The 18,016-nt window shown below is 57.6% G+C and overlaps 1 protein-coding gene across 1 annotated transcript in view; it reads right to left on the reverse strand.

Moving 5' to 3' along the window:
- ZAN (zonadhesin) overlaps positions 1-18,016 on the reverse strand; it is a 36,250-nt gene that overhangs the window by 1,884 nt on the left and 16,350 nt on the right. Inside the window, 25 exon segments of the mRNA XM_088017074.1 lie at positions 1,092-1,142; positions 1,221-1,335; positions 2,923-3,059; positions 3,355-3,493; positions 3,592-3,791; positions 4,249-4,388; positions 4,627-4,791; positions 5,091-5,268; positions 5,438-5,567; positions 6,040-6,287; positions 6,642-6,783; positions 7,290-7,501; positions 10,148-10,443; positions 10,789-10,913; positions 11,114-11,278; positions 11,384-11,631; positions 11,904-12,048; positions 12,305-12,513; positions 13,325-13,501; positions 14,043-14,137; positions 14,470-14,581; positions 14,877-15,057; positions 15,310-15,557; positions 15,877-16,018; positions 17,208-17,410. Of these exon segments, the coding sequence (XP_087873200.1) occupies positions 1,092-1,142; positions 1,221-1,335; positions 2,923-3,059; positions 3,355-3,493; positions 3,592-3,791; positions 4,249-4,388; positions 4,627-4,791; positions 5,091-5,268; positions 5,438-5,567; positions 6,040-6,287; positions 6,642-6,783; positions 7,290-7,501; positions 10,148-10,443; positions 10,789-10,913; positions 11,114-11,278; positions 11,384-11,631; positions 11,904-12,048; positions 12,305-12,513; positions 13,325-13,501; positions 14,043-14,137; positions 14,470-14,581; positions 14,877-15,057; positions 15,310-15,557; positions 15,877-16,018; positions 17,208-17,410 (4,203 nt within the window).

Here is an 18,016-nt window from a genome sequence, read left to right on the forward strand (position 1 = left end):
CCAGGCTAAAGCATCAGCAGTTCATGGAATCCCCTGAGCGCTCCTGCCATGCCCAGCTCCAGAGTGGGAGCTGCTCCCCGATGGCTAGCCTGGTGGGGGGCCATCCCTCCCTCCCCAGGGCCCTTCCCCACCCAGCTGGGATCTCAATTCCTTAAACATAGGTGGCTGCTGGGGTCATCTCAGAGAATAAGCATAGGACCCAGTGTCCTGTCTGGTTGGGCACCCCCCTGTCCCTTGGGGTCTTCCATCCTGACCACTCCTACCCCAGCTGGTGGTCTTCCTTTCCTTCTTGGGACCCAAACAGGATGTCCCAGCCCCCACCCCCAAGCAAGGACCTGCCTGATGGGAGGCACGGGACCCTGGGGGAGGGGTCAGAAGTTTGCCCTTTGGCCTCAGGCTGAGGTGAGCCAGCCACTCCTCCTAGGATGGGGCTCTGAACTCCTGGGCCCCCAGACCCCACCCTCAGTTGCCATAGTAACCCCTAGGCCCTTTTGGGAAGTGGACCGGTGCAGAAGGTGGAGCCCCCCCACCGCCGCCGAGGGTCACAGGCGGTTGGCCCTTTGGAAAAAGCCACATTCCCCATCTTTAGCCTGCACCCAGTGATGAATCTCATCGTTAGAAATGTCAGAGTCCTCAGGATCGCCTTCCACAAGCCATGGATTCCTGTGAAGACGGACAGTGCAGTCTTTTCTCCTGTTCCCCAGAAGCCAGAGGGCTGGACGCCCCACCCCCCAAATGGCTTTGTCCAAAGAACAGCCAGACTTCGGTCCCCCTCCGGTCCCCTCCCCTCTGGACGTTTTGCAGGGCACCCAGCCCTAGCCTCCCCCACCGCCCGCACACTGTGTCCCTCTGTCCCATTTCACCCCCCTCACAAGACCCACCTCACAGACCCTTCCTCCACCACAATCATGTGGAAATTCACATTTCAAAAATAAATTTTATTTTCTCTCTCCCTTTCTGAGGACAACTCAAAACTGAGGGACTTGAAGGGCATGCTCCGGAACAAAATCTGAGGAGTAAGCGAGAAAACCTGTATCAGAGGTGGACTCAGCTCCCGGTTGCCAAGGTTCTGGGGTGGGAATTGTTCTCACCAGCGTCTGCCAGCCTGCCTCTGTTCTGGCTCTGCGTTTTCTCCCTGGGGGTTGTGGGGAACAGAGGAGGGTAGGTGCCCGCTCCCCTGCTGACTCATCCCCACCCACCCCTGCTCTTCCCGTTTCCCAGAACTCACCTCCTCCTCCTCTTCCTGGAAACACATTCTCTGGTCACTGTGGGCACTAGGACCACCACAAGCACAAGCGTCCCCAACAGGACGGCCCCAAAGTTGGATGCTTCCGGGGTGCACGAGACCGAACGTAGGGACACAGGTCAGGAAAGCATGGGGGGAGAAGACACTCCCTTTGTTTGTTTGTTTGTTTGTTTGAGACACTCCCTTTGGATCCTAAATTGCCACCTAGAAAGGACAGCGGCCCCTAACTCGCTGGGTGTGGCTAGGTCTCCCTCCAGAAGGCTGTTGCTGCAAGACCTTGGCACCATACCCCTAGGATCCCTTTGAGTTTCTGGACACACAACGCCCATCAGCCTTGTTAAGGGAGATGTTCATCCTGCTGGTCCCCTAGAGTACCATCTAGGGGGTACCATCTTGGCCAGTGCTTCTCAAAGAGCAGACTTGGAATCACTTCCCTCAGTCACCTGGGAGCTTGGTAAAAATGCAGATGTCTGGGCCTACTCCAGACCCACCTAATCCAAATCTCGGGGCGGGGTGCGGGGGGAAGTCCTGAAACGAACCGTTTGAAAAAGCCACCCTTTCCCCACCCTGGCCCGATCTGAGGGGAGATAAATTTGGTGAGAACTACTGACCCAGAGGCTCAAGGGAAGTCTAGTTTGGGATGGGGAGAGGTACTGGGGAGGCTCAGGAGGGACACAAGGTGGGCAAATAAGAGCAGGGTGAGGCAAGACCAGAGAAAGGAGCGAGGCTTCAGAGAGAGGATCCCAGACTACGGCCAGTACCCCCCTCATGGAGTGCTTGGCTTTCCACAGTTTCAGCCACCCACAGTCACCCGCGGTCCAGAAGCAGATGGTGCTCCTTCTGACGTAGCATCAGAAGGTCAATAGCAGCCTAAGGCGACCTCACACGGCCCACGTCATTCCCCTCACCTCATCCCCTCCCTTAGGCACCTTATCATTTTCCATCATCACGAGAAGGGTGAGTACAATACAACCCGACAGTTTGAGAGACAAACCACGGTCACGTAACTTTGACTACAGTGTATTGTTATAATTGTTCTATTTTGTTGTTGTTAATCTCTTATTGTGCCTAATTTATGAATAAAACTTCATCATTAGTATGTACACGTAGGAAGAAACACAGGGTTTGGTACTGTCTGTGGTCCCAGGCATCCACTCGGATAGGGGTCTCGGACCACAGATTAGCGGGGGCTACTGCATGTTGGTAGGGGCTGGGCACAGGGACTCAGATTCTTTGAGAGCCCTCATTCTGCTAATATCTAGGGCTCATATTAGATCATTATATTTTTTTTAAAGGGAGAGTTATATTTTATTGTTTTAAAGATTTTTATCTATTTGACGGAGAGGAGACAGCGAGAGAGGGAACACCAGCAGGGGGAGCGGGAGAGGGAGAAGCAGGCTTCCCGCGGAGCAGGGAGCCCGATGCGGGGCTCGATCCCAGGACCCTGGGACCGTGACCTGAGCTGAAGGCAGACGCTTAACGACTGAGCCACCCAGGTGCCCCGAGATCATTATATTTTATAGGATACACATTATATTAATAATATGCTATCTGTTATAGGTCTATAATAGATATCTATTAAACGATAATATTCTATCTATGGAATAATACTAGAGCAGCTGGTGGTAGGGAAGGGGCTGTGAGGCTACAGGGCCCGGGATGGAGTTCTCACCGGCCTCTCCAGGGGGTGGCACATCCCGAGGCTCCGTGCAGAGGTGTCCCCCATAACCAGGTTCGCACTCACAGGCGAAGTGGGTTCCCTGCTCCCAGCACCGCCCACCATTCTGACAGGGGTTCCGTAGACATGGGCTTTCTGTGAGGATAAATGGGGTTATGGAAAGTTCTAGGAGGACACCCACAACCACAGAGAGGGGAGGTCACAGAGGGCCAACGCCAGGAGAAGCCTTCAGCACCGGGCCTGGCAGACAGCAACTGTTCAGTCCCTCGGCCCCTCCGCAGAAAGGAGGAAAGAGCGGGATTACGCGGCCCGACTTCCTGACGGCGAGCAGGAGGGTCTCAGGCACAGGACCGGGAGGGATGATCCTCCATCCAGCACCCCCACCCCACATACGGGGGCAGCTTGAAGCCCCGGGGAGGTCTAGGCTCACCTCGGAAGCAGCCACGAGTGAGGTTCCCCAGGGTGCAGGTCTCCCCAGCACGGCAGCTGAGGGGCTCACACACCAGCACCCCTGAGCGGGCACAGGTGCAGCGCTGGGAGCAGTCCTCAGTCACAAAGCTGTCACCCCGCTGGAGAGGGGAGAAGGGCCGGGAGGAGACGGTCTGGCTTTCCCCCCGCTCCTCGGGCTCTCCTGCCCTCCGCAGGGCCTCCCCCTCCCAGCGCGGACCTGGTAGTAGACGCCGTGGTTGGTGCAGCCACAGTGGGCCAGGGGGAGGCTCCGGGCCCCACTGTAGATGTAGCCCGGGAGGCTGGCACAGCCCTCCACACAGGGGCCCTCGCAGTCCCTAGGGGCCGTCGGGTGGGCACAGGAGGCCGGGCAGGGTGTCATACAGCTCTGGTAGACGGTGTTGGCCGGACATGCCAAGGCTGACGGGAAAGTCGGAGTGAGCATGAGTGGGTGGCCGGGCAGGGGTGGGGCCAGCAGGTATGGGGACCGTGGAGCTGGCAGCTGGTGGGGGAACAAGGTCACCCACCAGAACACAGAGCTTGGTATAGGCCCGGGAGGCCGGAAGAGTGGGCCGGCTTCGGGTGCCTAATGGTCTGGCATTAAAGCGTGCTAAGGACGCGGAGGAGAAAGCTGGGCACTGACTGGCAAGAAGGAGAAGGAGCGGGATGGGCTGACAGGGGTGCGGTGCGGCTTCCTGGGCGCGGCAGAGAGGGAGGCTGGCTGGGGAGCACGCTGACGTGGGGCGTCGGGGAGTCGAGGAGTCAAGGGCAGGGCGGGAAGGCCAAGGCGGGCAAGGGTTGGGGCTCAGAGCTGAGCAGAGGGCAGAAATGGCCGAGCAGGTCGGGAAGCAGCTTCTGGGGAAGGTCAGAGCCTCACCGCAGCGGGTGTGGTCCCGCCAGCTGGTCAGGGTGGCGCCCGCCTCCTGGCAGATGATGGCGTACCCGCTGAGGACCTGGCAGCGCAACTCCTCCTGCTCTCTGGGGCTCCCGGCGGCACACAGATCCAGCACACAGTGCCTGGGGGCAGCAGGGCGGTCAGGGGGCTGTCGGAGGTGGGGAGGCAAGGAGACCCAGCCCAAAGACATCAGGCAGGGTGTGCGCGCGTGTGTGTGAGTGTGAGCACTTGGGGGGCGGGGTATCGCAAGGACCTGAAGCCACAAAGAGAAAGAAGTGAGCCATACAGAGCTCGGATCCCAGAACTGGCAGCAGGACCCGGAGAAAGGCCACTCCCGTGGGGCCTGGGCCCTTGACTCACTCCTGGAAGGGCTCTGGGGCCACGGTCTGGTGACAGGCGGCAAAGGGGCCCTGGGGGTCCACCAGCACCCCACACGCCTGGGTGCTGTTGATGAGCTCCAGCTGCTCTGGGCTGCATTCCGACACAGGGAAGCCTGACTCCTTCCCCTCCTCCTCTTGTATGGCCCTGCGGCGGAGAGCAAGATGGGGCCAGGTGAGGCCCCTGAGGATCGTGACCTTGAGAAGAACTGGGGAGGAGGGGTGGGGAGGCACGCGGCACAGCCTGGGACCCGGAGGGCCGGTGCCCCCACAGTCAGTCTGAGAGGCAACGGCAGGATGAGAAGGTCAGACAGATCTGTCTGGGCTCTCGCCCTCGGGAGTCCTTCTCTGCTGAGGGTACGGGGTGAGCGGGCGTGGACAGAGACCGGGCTGCTACTCGCCTCCCCAGGGGCCAGGCCTCCCTGCTCCGAGCCCCAGCCCTCTCACCTTGAGAAGCGGGCGAGGTCACCTCCCTTGATCCTCTGTACCTCCCAGCTGTTGCCAAAGCCGACGAGGTTCTGGGTGACGGTGCCGTTGGGCAGCATAAAGTCATTCCTCTTGTTCCCGTCATAATTCCCACACAGGCCGCGCACGAGCCCCTTATACTGGTTGGGCAGCATGATCACTGCAGGAGGAAGGGGTGTCCAGAAGTGAGGCGCCCCCACCTCCTCTCCACCCCTCCCGGCTGCTCCCCTGGCGCTCGGGGCCCTGGACCCACTCGGGGCTCCTCACCGTGGCTGGCCCCCCGGCCCAGAAACACCCCCTCTGCTCTCCCCCTCCCCACTCTCAGATACCTGCGTTTTTGCCTCCATCGAAGGTGACAACCATCTCGAAGTCGGTGATCAGATACAGGCGATGGCCCCGCAGGGCAACCTGCAGACGGTCGCTGGGCTTGTAGGGGATGCCCATCTTCTGGTTGTTGACCTGGAGAAGGCAGCCAGGAGCCACAGAGAGTCCGGGGTCGACCTGACCCTCCACTGCCTCTCCGCACGCCTCGGTATCTGGGTGCCATCATTCCACGGAACGAGGTACCCCCGTAGGCCCTGCTGCCCCGCGTGGCAAAGGCTTCCCCAAGGTCTACGCCCTTTGCAGCCATAGCCTCTTCCTTGCAAAACACTTGACAGAGAGGACGCCCCCCATACTACTCAGCCCGGCTTCCCCTTTGCACCCCATGTTCTCTCCTTCCCTCTCTCTCCCTGTCTCTCTCCAACCTTTCGCTCCAGCCAACTGCTCTCCGCTGCCTCTCCCCAGGATGTGAGTGTGGCACCGATTCTGACCTCAATGACCTCGATGACGAGGCAGCCTGGGCCAGGAACTTCCCGGCTTTACTGTGTTCAGTGGCCTCCCACAGCCCAGCCTGCCTCCCCAGCCCCTCCTGGCCTGGCCTGGCTCTTACCACCAGCTCCAGATGAGCCTTGAGCTGGACTGTGTAGCCGTAGATGATCACGATGATCTCGTGCAGGTAGATGGGTCTCCAGGACGAATACACTTTGTTGCGCCCCTCCACGACCAGAGGCACCACCCCAGCAGGGAGCTTACCAATGGTCTTTATCAGAGTGTAGGTCATGCGGCCCCGGAAGAGGTAGGTGAGGCCATCAAATGTACGGTAATGGGGGTCCCCATAAATGGAGCATTGTTTGGACTCTGCCAAGAAGGGCCGACCCTGAGAAGGGACCCTGCCCAGATATAACAACACCCCCCCCGAATCCCTCTACGGCCCTGATGTCTCTGGTCACCCTCTCTCTTAGCCCTGGGGTCCCTGGCTCCTTGATCTTCAAACTTCTCCCTTTCCCAGCCCCAATTACAAACCTGGTTCCATCCCCTCTTTCTGCACTTAAGAGAGTGAGTCCCAGAGTCGGCCACAGAGCTGGTGAGAGCCCGAATGAGGCCCCAGGCCCACCCTGCGCCCGAGCTGGGGCCCCTTCCGTCTCCAGACCTGCCCAGCCTGAGCCCCTCTTGTCCCGTCTCTTGCTCTGCCTCCCCGATGAGCCCTCTTACTGTTAATTTCACAGCCACCAGTGTCCCCGGGCTGGGGCTCGCAATGGGAGCCAGGGGGGCACCTGAAGGGCTGGCAGTGAATGGTTCCTGTGGTGCAGGCACAGCTCTTCGTGCAGCGAATGGAGATCCAGGTCTTACCGTCCTAGAGAAGCCACGGGGAGGACCAGGGAGTGAGGAGGGAAGGGCCAGTTCCCCTTCCTCCCGCCCGGTCAGCCTAGGCCCATGGTCTGAATGGCTTCGTTGGCCCAGGCCGGAGGCAGTTACGGGACACCTGCGCCCTGATGTCCCTGTACCACATCCTAGAGGCATCGTGTCTGGTGTCTTACATACGTTGTTCAGGAAGTACCCATCTTACAGATGACAAAACTGAGGTAACAGACTCGGGAGTGGTACCCGCAGGATTTGAGCCAAGGCCACGCTCCTTCCGCTATGCCATGCCCCATCCCCGTTATGTGGATCCCTCAGGAAACCCCAAACCACCACGCACCCCCAGCCCAGGCCTGGACGGACAGCACCCGGCCCGGTCCCCAGCCTGCATCCCCCAGGGCCAGCCGCGGACACACGGGTGCCCCAGGCTGACAGAGCCACAGGGAAGGAGAAAACGCCAACCTCGAGGTGTCCCCACCCCTATTTCCTGTCCCCACTCACGGGGAAATAGCTGCCGTAGTCGTCCGTGCAACCACACTGAGTCCTGCGCACGCACTGTTGCCCACTGAGCATGTAGCCAGGCCGACAAAGGCAGCCCTCCTTGCAGGTGGAGGGGACTTTGGGGCCACTGCACCGGCCCGTCAGGTCCAAGCAGGAAGGTGGGCAGGAGGGAAGGCAGGTTGAGTAGCTGCTGTGGGCAGGACATTCCAGAGCTGGGGGAGGAAGGGGGGAAATGTGTACTGAGCGTGGGCTCCAGGCCAGGCTCCAAGGAAAGAAAGGAGTAAGAATGGCCCTCCCAGTCCAGTGTGGGAGACCGAGGTCAGCCAGCAGCCACAGCATCCTTGATATGTATGGTCAGTGAGCGTGGGACAGGCGTGCGCAGGTGACAGGCTCACAGAGCAGGGCTGCTGGAGGAGTTCAATAAAACCCTTTAAGTGAAGTACCTGTGATCACATGGAAATGTTCACGGATAGCAAGAGTCTGCAACATAAAGAAGTCAGTTGTCCCTAAGTTAGCGTATTCGTTTCAGATGATCCCAATAAAATACACCGGCAGGATTTTGTTTGGGTTTTTAGTAGGGCGAGAAGGTATTAAAGTGGAGAGGAAGATATGAACAAACCAGAAAAGCCAGGAAAACGCTAAAAAAGAAAAAAGAAAAGAAAAGAGCAGTGAGTAGTGAGTAGTGAATGTCCCTACCAGACATGAAACACAGTTGAAACTCTCAACAATCACAACACTGGGTTACTGGTAAGTGAAGACAGATGGATCAATGGAGGGGAGAGGAAGCCCACACAGGGACCCAAATACGGACGGGAACTCAGTATAGGATAAATCATGGCATCTCGGTCAGTGGGAGAAGAGACTAGTCATTTAAGTGGGAGAAGAGACTGGTCATTTAAGACACCCAGGTGTCTGCCAGGAGGGGTGCCTGGTTGGGTCAGTCGTTGGGCGTCTGCCTTCGGCTCAGGTCATGATCTCAGGGTCCTGGGATCGAGTCCCATATCGGGGGCTCAGTGGGAAGCCTGCTTCTCCCTCTCCCACTCCCCCTGCTTGTGTTCCCTCTCTCACTGTCTCTCTGTCAAATAAATAAATAAAATCTTAAAAAAAAAAATCTATCGGACCGTGATAGATAAAGGACCTCCATAAGAGAGTTTGATAATTCCAACCAGCCGGTGTCAAAAATGGTGAAGGGGAACAGAGACAGAGCTCACGGCAAAGGAGATCGGACAACTCCCAAACATATGAAAGAATGCATCACCTCACTCGTAACAGGGAAAATGCAAATTAAGACTCTTTGTATTTTTCACATATCCAATTGGCAAAAATCCGAAGGTGTGACAATGCTCTGTGTGGGCGAGGGTGTGGGGAATCAGGCACTCTCTCGTGTGCTTCTGGTGGCAATGTAAATTCCTTACCCCCTATGGAAAGCCAACTGGCAACATTGCTCAGAAGAACGAATGCACACGGTCCTCATCCAGGAATTTATCCTACAGACAGACGCGTGCATACGAAATCATAATTGTGGAAGGCTATCCACTGCAGCACTGTTTGCAGTAACAATTGGAAACAACTAGAAAGCTCACCAAAGGAGACTAGTTAAATTATGACAAATGAGGGACACCTGGCAGGCTCAGTTGGAGGAGCGTGTGACTCTTGGTCTCAGGGTTCTAAGTTTGAGCCCCACGATGGGTGTAGAGATAACTTAAAAATAAAATCTTTAGGGCGCCTGGGTGGCTCAGTTGGCTGAGGGACTGCCTTCGGCTCAGGTCATGATCCTGGAGACCCGGGATCAAGTCCCACATCGGGCTCCCTGCTCGGCGGGGAGTCTGCTTCTCCCTCTGACCCTACCCCGTCTTGGGCTCTCTCTCTCTCTCTCTCACTCTCTCTCTCTCAAATAAATAAATAAAATCTTAAAATAAATAAATAAATAAAATAAAATCTTTAGGGCGCCTGGGTGGCTCAGTTGTTAAGCGTCTGCCTTCGGCTCAGGTCATGATCTTGGGGTCCTGGGATCGAGCCCCACATCGGGCTCCCTGCTCAGCAGGAAGCCTGCTTCTTCCTCTCCCACTCCCCCTGCTTGTGTTCCCTCTCTCGCTGTGTCTCTCTCTCTGTGAAATAAATAAAATCTTTAAAAAAACAAAACAAAATAAAAAAGTTCCTGAACCATGTGAATGCATCACATACTAAAAACACGTTAACCACTGTCTTAAAGTTTAAAAGGTTCTGGAATTACATAATGTGTTGGTTGCAGAACCTTGTAAAGATCCTACAAAACAGTGAATTGTATATACTTTTAAAGTGGTGAATATCATGGTATGTGAATTCTAATTTGAAAAAAAATGTTTTAAGAGCTACAGAAGAATGCCCAGGTGTCTGCCAGGAGACAAGAAGAAAGAACTTTCCAAGTGCCGGGAGCAGCATGGATAGAGGCAGGGAGGGGTGTGGAAAAGCAAGGCCTGTCGGCGGCGGGGGGAGGGGGGGGAACAGGGTAATCTGGTGCAGGGGGTGGGCAGGCACACAGGGAAAGGGTCGAGAGAGGACAGGCCAGGACAGCCGGCAGGGTCTCAGCCGTCTCCGAAAGGAGCTTGGACTTAACCTTGCAGGCAGGAGCCATGCAGAGAAGTAACAGTCACATTTCCTTTGGGAAAATGGCGCTGGTGAAGAAGCGGATGAGAAGCAGCCCGTGCTGTCCCGGTGGTAGGAGCGCCGGCTGACAGTGTATTGTGAACGAGCCACGTCAGAACAACGAGGCCAGGCATAGGTCAGGAACAAGGAGAAAGGAGGACAGGGAGCTTTAAGGAGTACAGAGACAGAAACGAGGTGCGGGAGGGCCTGCGGTGACCGTAGGGGACACTCACGGCAGAAGCTGCTGTTTCTCCAGATCGGGGGCTTGAGCCCCTGGGCCCGGCAGGCGGCCCCGAAGCTTTCCAAAGATTCACAGAGGGTGCGGTTCAGGCCTCCAAACTGACAGAGGTTGTTGGTACAGCTGAGCAGGAAGGGCCTGAGGACCATGTGGCTGGCACACTTAGCCCAGGCTGGAGCCTGAAAGGCCTTCTGGCACCGTTCCTGGGCTCTGGCTAGGTCAGCCTTCCTGCAGTTTGTATTCGGCTTCTCCTGCGTTTCTGTTTGGATCTTCTGGTCATCTGGTTGGCATCTGCAGGAGAAAAGGATCATCAGAGGGACGGCCACTGCCCCCCCCCATGAAAATGACTTGGCACTCCCAAGTGACTCAGAAGACACCCCCCACCCCTGCTTGTCTTCAGCAGGAAGCCGGTCTGAGACCTGGCCACGTTCCCTGCAGCCTCCGTCCCCTCCCACGTTTTGAAGCCAAAAAAGGGAAGACTTTCATGTTTCCCCAGGTAGGTTCCCGGGACCCAGAGGCCATGCTCTGTCAAGGTACACACATATGGGAACGCTCCGGTCCTCCTACCCCCTGCCATATAGTCTGGGATCCCAACTCGCGTTCCTATGAAGATATAAAGGCTTTGGGGACAATTACTTTGGGTCATTCGCCCTATCTTGCCAACTGTCCACCAATTCAGTGTCATTCTGGGCTAGTTCATCACTGGGCATCATGAGCTCATCTTCTTCCTCATCATTGAAGTTCCCACACAAGCCGCAGACCTGGGGGGGGCGCGAAGGTGCTCTCAGTGGCTGGGGGCAGGCAGAAGAGTCTTTCTCCTAGGTGCTCGCATTTCCACTCCTAAGAAAAAGGCGCCCTCCCGGCCCTCCTCCTTTCCGGGGAATGACCCCTTGGGTCTGGAGAGGGCTCAGCGCCCTCTGGAGGCGGACTCCCCTGGAAAAGAGCTAGGGGTTTCCCCCACCTTTTGGTAATAGGCCGTAGGGAGCTGAACCTCTAAGAAGCCCTTGCCGTCAAACTTGACCTGCAGCCCGATGTTAACATTGAGTACGGTGTAGATGCCGCTGGCTATGATTCTGACCCCCCGGATCTGGGTGGTCGAGGGAAGAGTGACCCGTGTGCCGTTGATCTACAGAGGCGGGCAGGGCAGGTGAGTGGGAAGAAGGACCGGAGCCCCCTCCCCAGAGCGGGGCTGGCGTCCTCCCTTCCCCACCCACGCCGCCACCCAGCCCACCAGCACGTGGTGGTTCTTTCCCAAGGTGACCCGGGTGTCAGAGATGTCCATATTGACCCGGCGGAGGTAGAAAGCAGTGGAGCGGCCTCTCAGCTTCCCGTGCTTGCCACTGATCTTGAAGAAAGGCAGGTCCATGGTGGAGTGGCACACTTTCACCAGGACATAAGTGCAGGTGTCCCGGATGGTATGGCGAGCGCCATCGAACGTCACATACAGGGAGCGGTCCGAGGTATGGCACACTCCCATGCCTGGCAGAGAGGCAAGGGTGGCTGAAGAGCCGTCTGGCCCCCACCAGGATGAGGCTTGGAGGCCGAGTGGGGATTATTGTCCCGTCAAAGCTCATGGCTGGGAGAACCATGAGGTAACCCGAGGAGGAGCCCTTCTTGATGGCACAGGGGTCATCGTTCCCCACCAGAAGCTCTTCGGGACAGCATGGAGGGGAGCCGGAGTGCTACAGGTGGCAGGAGACCGGGAGGGGGAGTCGGGGAGAGCAGGCACGGTGACTTCAAGGGCCTCCTACCCGCTTGGCGGCAGCGCAGCAGGCCGTCCAGGGGCCAGCACAGCCGGCCCGGCTTGCAGGTGCTCTGGTGGCAGGAGATGTTGCTGTTCGCGGAACAGGTGCAGAGACTGGAACACGTGTTGTCTGTGTACCAGCTCTCCCCGACCTGTGGGACGGGGGCATCGGCAGAGCCAAGGGCAGTTTGGAAGCCGACGATGGACGGAAACCCCCCTCCCTGCGCCCCCGCCCCCGGGCTCGCTGCCCTTGACTCTTTGTCTCCATCCCTAGCCTTCCTCAACCTTTTGGCTTCTGGACTGGCTGCTCGGCCCCCTACACGGGCCTCCCCGCCTCCCCCACTACCCCTTCACAGGCTCTGAGCCCTCTTGCCCTCAAACATGGGGCGCTGCGGTCTAGCCCCTCACCGGATGGTAGGAACCGTCCTGGTGGGTGCAGCCACACTGGCTGAAGGGCACACAGGAGGTTCCGCTCAGGATGTGGCCTTTCTGGCACTCACAGCCTTCGGTACAGGGCAGCCCTGCTGGGCAGTCTTTTGGGGTGTTCAGGCTGAGGCAGGTGACCGGGCAGGGATTGGCACAGGGGCTGTAGCTGCTTCCGGGGGGGCACTTCAGAGCTAAGAAGAAACCAGGGTGAGGAAGAGCAGTGATTTCCAGCTCCCTGACCTCGGGGCATCGAGAGTTCCCGAGAATGTTCGTCAGATGAATGGATACACAAAACGAGGCCTATGCATAGAGTGGAATAATTTTCAGCCTTGAAAAAAAGATACTCTGGCCCACGCTCCAACATGGATGAACCTTGAAGACATGCTAGGTGAGACAAGCTGCTCACCAAAAGAGAAATACTGTATGATTTCTCTTATGTGAGGTCCCTGGAGTTGTCAAATTCATAGACACCCAGCAGAATGGTGGTTGCCGGGGGCCGGGGAGGGGAGAATGGGGGGTTCGTGTTTCATGGGTGCAGAGTTTAAGTTTGGAAGATGAAAAAGTTCTAGAAATGGGTAGTGGTCCCGGGTGCACAGCAGTGTGAACATACTTTATACCGCAGAACTGGATACTTAAAAATCATTAAAATGGGAAATTTTGTGTTATGTATATTTTACCACAATTAAAAAAACAAAGTTTCTGGAAAAGAGAGTAAGAAAGGAAGGGAACAGCGCTGGCCTAGGTCAGACAGGAAGAAGGCAGAAACCAAATGGGGGTGGAATGTCTTGGCGAGGAGGGAGTCAGATGGAGGAGGCTCCCAGGGCTAGCAGACAAGTTGAGAAGGGGGATTGGTCTTGGAGAGACTGGAAAGAGGGCAAGGGAGGAAGGTTCCCCGTGGGGCTGAGGGCCAGGCTGTGAAGGGAGAGCAGAGAAGCAGACTTGAAGGAGAGGAAGAGAGAGAGGGATCTGGCAGCTTTGGGAGCAGGTGGTCGGGTCACTCACGGCAGAAGCTGCTATTTCGCCAGGTGAGGGCCTGGCCGGCATGCGCGCACAGGGATGCATAGGCCTGCAGGGAGCGGCACAGGGTCAGGGAGTCACCCGTGGTCTCACACTGGCCATACACACAGCTGGCGAAGCTGGACTGGGGGGGCACCACCCCGTGGCACTGGGAGAAGGGTCCTGGAGGATGAAACAATGTACCGAGCGTCGGCTTGGAAAGGAAAAGAACCACCTAACTCCTTTAGGGTGAATTCAACATCCAATTCAATCAAAACCCAGTAATTATTGGGGTGCTTGGGGGGCTCAGTCGGTTAAGCACTCGACTCTTGGTTTCGGCTCAGAGCATGATCTCAGGGTTGTGAGATCGAGCCCTGCGTCAGGCTCTGCGCTCAGCGTGCGGAGTCTCCTTGAGATTCTCTCCCCTCCCTCTCTACCCCTCTGTTCCTCCCCTTGCTCGCACTCTCTCTCTCTTTCAAAATAAATAAATAAAATTTTTAAAAACCCGTAATTATTGAGAACCTACGGTTTGAAATGCAAAAAAGAAAAGTGACTGATCCATCTGAGCTCCCGAGGTGAGCACCACCTCTGCCTTCCCTTTGCTTGCCTTCCTCCTGACTTTCCCTCTATTTCATGTCTCATCCTTCCTCCCTCCGTGACCAGTCCCCCTCCTCAACCTCCCCCGGGATGTGGGGGGGGGGAGCAGCTATCAAGGGATGCTTACCCCGAGGGTTCATTAAGATATCACAATGCTTTTCCCAGTTGTTTGCCTCTTTGTTCTCCAGGCATCTGGAGGGCTTGCCACCCTCAACAAAGCAGCTAAACAAGGAGAGGGGAAGGGATAAGAATTTAGGATTGGAGGAAACTCCCCAAACACTGATGCAAGAGTGGAGAGGGATAAGGACTGGAGGAGAGAACAAAGTGGTCCCTCAAGTAGGAAGGTCAGAAGATGTAGCAGGAAGGAACCAGGTTAGCTTTCAGGATGGACTTCCCAAGTGGTCTCTCCAAAGACAGATTGGTAAGCACAGGAGCAAACGGGAGCAAAGGAGGTCCAGGCCAGCCTTGGGGAGATCAGGGGTGCCCGGAGGAACCCCCCAGGCTGCCCACCGAGGCTCCTCCCCAGGTCCGGCTCCACCACATTCCCAGCTCACCCCGGTTCAGAGTACTCCGGTAACTTCCAGGCGACCCCCAGGTGGACAGAGCTGGCCGTAGGCCTTTTACTGGGGAACAGACTATCATCCAGGCTATTGTTGTTGTAGTTGCCTGGAGGAGGGGCCAGTTAGAGGCCACTGAGGCACGCTACCAGGCGACCCAGCCCGGGACCACCACCTGCCTCCCAGAAGAGTCAACGCTCACTCTGCCCTCAACAGACCAAGGTTCCTCTCTTCTTTCTCTTCACCTTGGCGTCCCTTCACACCTACCCTCATGCACAGCGCCCTCAAACAATGAACGGGCAGACAAGCACTTAGGGCACCTAATTAAATGTATGGATGAGCACGACCAGGACAGACTCCTGCCCGTTGTCCCCACTTTGCCCGCAGATGCTCAGGGAACTCACCACACAACCCGCAGAGCTGCCCGGTGTAGGAAGACGGCACTGTCACTTCGACCAGGTGATTCCCATCATAGCGAACTTGAAGCCCGAAGTCCGTGTAGAGGAGGGTAAAGGAGCCACTGGGCCTTATGCTCACCCGGCCTTGTGCGGGCCACAGAGGCAGGGCCACCCGGCGACCGTTCAGCTACAGAAGCAGGGAGGATGCAGTAGTGAAAGGCGCTTGGGACAAGGACAATGGGGGGGGGGGCCAGGACCAGGGAGCAGACAGGGATGGCGATGCGTCTCTGGAATCGGGGCTGGATCTGCTGTGAGCTACCCCCAGGGGCTCTAGAAGCCGGACAGGTGGGTCTGCCCCCCGCAACATGAGGACGGGCATAGAAGAACCGCTGACCGGGCTGGGGGTGTGGGGCCCTGGGAGGCGGGCGGAGGCACGCACCATGACCTTGTGCCCTTTGATCAGTGAGATTCTCAGGTCGAAGACCTGCACATTGACGGCTCTGACGTAGGAGGCCTCCAAGTTCCCGCCGCGAAACTCATTGGTGGTGCTCACAATGAAGTAGTTCTCTAGGTACCTAGACTGGCAAGGTCGGGTCAGGATATAGGCGCAGGTGCCCATGAAGTGGTGCAGGGCTCCGTCGAATGTCAGGTAGTGGGGGTCCCCTGAGACACTGCAGGTGGCAGTCCCTGGGGTGGAGGAGATGGAATTCAGAGACCACCCCCCCACCCCGAACGCTGAGCTGCCATCCCAGCCAGTCCATGTTGGATTGGGACCCAAGGCTCCTCTGTGGGGTTGGCTTGGCCTGGAAAGGTCAGGCACAGGGACTGCCCCAACCTCACTGGGTCCGTGAAGAGGTTGCTCAGGCTTGGGCCAATACCTTCCAGCCCCCAGTCAGGCCCCAGCTCTCTGGGGTGCCTGCTTTAGGGCAGAGCCATGTCCCCGCTCAAGGCCACGTGGGCAGCCCCCCTGCCCCCGTCCCAGCTCACCTTCCACCTGGCTGCTCACCTTGGGCATGGCAGCCATAGGTGCCATCCTGCTGACGACAGATCTCCTGGGCCTGGCACCTCCACTGCATGCAGTGAACTTTACCGTTGCCCGCGCAGACACAGAGCTGTCTGCAGCCTGGCTTGAGCCACTGCTCCCCTACCTGGGGGACGGAAGGAAGGAAGGAAGGAAGGAAGGAAGGAAGGAAGGAAGGAAGGAAGGAAGGGAAGGAGGGAGGGAGGGAAAGAGGTCATTCCCAGGTCTGACTGCCGGCCCACGGCTACTCAGATCCCTGGTTTGCTGGCCAGGGAGCTGTTCCCGTCATCCTGAAGCTCCGGGCTTAGCTACAAAAGCCTGGGATTCGCCCTTATTTAGTCATTCACTTGTTTGCTCCTTTGCTGTTTCAACAGATAGTTATCTCTCTGCACTAGACAGGTGTTAGGGATTCAGGAATGAACTGGATGGACCATGTCCCTGCCCTAACAGCTCACAACCCAGTCGGGGGGATGGTGGGGGCAGTAAACAAGTAAACTAATAGATCAGGGGCTCCCACACAATATGCACCCGAAGAAGACAATCAGGGGACCCAACGAGAGTTTCCTGCCATCCACACAGACAACAAGCACTTGCAACGGAAGTTTTGAGGGAAGCCTTCTGACTCTGCTTATCAGGGAGGCTTCAAGGAGGAGGTGGCTGTGAACAGAGCCTCTCTTCACAGCAAGGTGAAGGACTCCGGCAGGCACAGTGGCTGGGGGCAGAGCAGAGACAAAGCGGCTGCAGAGAAGGTGAAACTGATAGGAGAGCAAGGCAGGGATAGTGTTTGGTGGGCCAGCCCGGAGCGGGGCTGAGGGCTGTGACGGACACCATTCCCAGGGACAGGGTGAGGGACAGGCAAACAAGGAAAAGAGAAGCACCGCAGACGAGGGTCTGGCTCCAAACACTGCTTCTGAGGGAGTGTGCAGACAGGGGCCCAGGCTGGGGCCAAAGTCGTTCATCAGGGAAAGGGGCCCGTGACAGGGAGGACATGGTGTTTGGAAAGATGTCTGCGTTTGTGCAGATGACACAGAAGTGCCTGGGCCCTCAGAGGACGAAAAACTCCAGGAAAAATGATTCAGGGGCATGGAAGGGAGAGAGGCAGGGGTCTCAGCTCTGCCGGCAGCGTGGGCAAAAGCTGCTAGGGCTCCCTCCCAGAGCTGGAGAAAGAAATGGGGAAGCAGATCCGGGCCCAAGCATCCCTTCCCCCAGCCATCCACGCACCGCATGGCTTCCCGGCCTTCTGTCCTACACACGGCCTCGCCCAGACTTCAGAACCCGAGGCGGCAGAGCGGAGCGACCCAGGCCCAGAGGCTCACCTTGAAGTAGCCCACCATGGGGTCGAAGCACCCGCACTGGGACCGAGGGACACACTGGAGACCGCTGAGCACGAAGCCCGGGTTGCACTCACAGCCCTCCACGCATCGGTTCTGGCAGGACATCCCAGAGAAGCTGGAATGGCAGGTGGCTGGGCACAGCCCGGCGCACAGAGTGTACCTGCTGTTGGGCGGGCAGGTCAGAGCTAGGGGAGGGAGAAGCAGACGTGAGAAGAGCAGAGGGCGGGACAGGGAAAGGGAACGAAGTCCATTCGGAGGCCAGCGTTCGGAGGGCCCACAGCTAGAGGCTTCTGCCCAATCCCAAGAAGCAGAGAGCGACCAGGAGAAGCGGGACCAAAGAGAGTGACCTGCAGGGAGCTACCAAGAGGCAGGTCTGAGAGCGCAGACAGATCCAAGCGTCTCAGCTGCTGTATAGACATGCCCAAGTGAGAAGTCAGGGTGAAGGAGAGCAGGGGAGAACACCCATGGGGCCTCGATCAAGGGCATGGCCGTGCCCTAAAGCAGGCTCCCCGGAGGCCATGAGGGGGCTGTGAGCCAGTCACGGTGCACCCAATCACGCTGGGAGTCTGTGTTCTGTTTGCGGAGGACGACCTGGGCATGCGTCTACACAGACGTGCGTTGCTCCGCATAGCCTCGAGCGGCTGGGAGGGCTCCGAGTTTGCCAGGGACTATGATTTTTCTTGGTGGAGGTTTCTGACTGCAGCTTTCCCTGTGCAGGCGTGGAAGCAAAGGGGTTCCACCAGGGGTCCCCCAGCCTGTGCGAACACTCGGATGCCCGCCCTCTGCTCGCA

This window comes from Eumetopias jubatus, unplaced genomic scaffold (assembly GCF_037043125.1).
Source record: "Eumetopias jubatus isolate StellerSeaLion01/CBP00866 unplaced genomic scaffold, mEumJub1_p1.0 scaffold_12, whole genome shotgun sequence".
NCBI classification, from domain to species: Eukaryota; Metazoa; Chordata; class Mammalia; order Carnivora; family Otariidae; genus Eumetopias; species Eumetopias jubatus.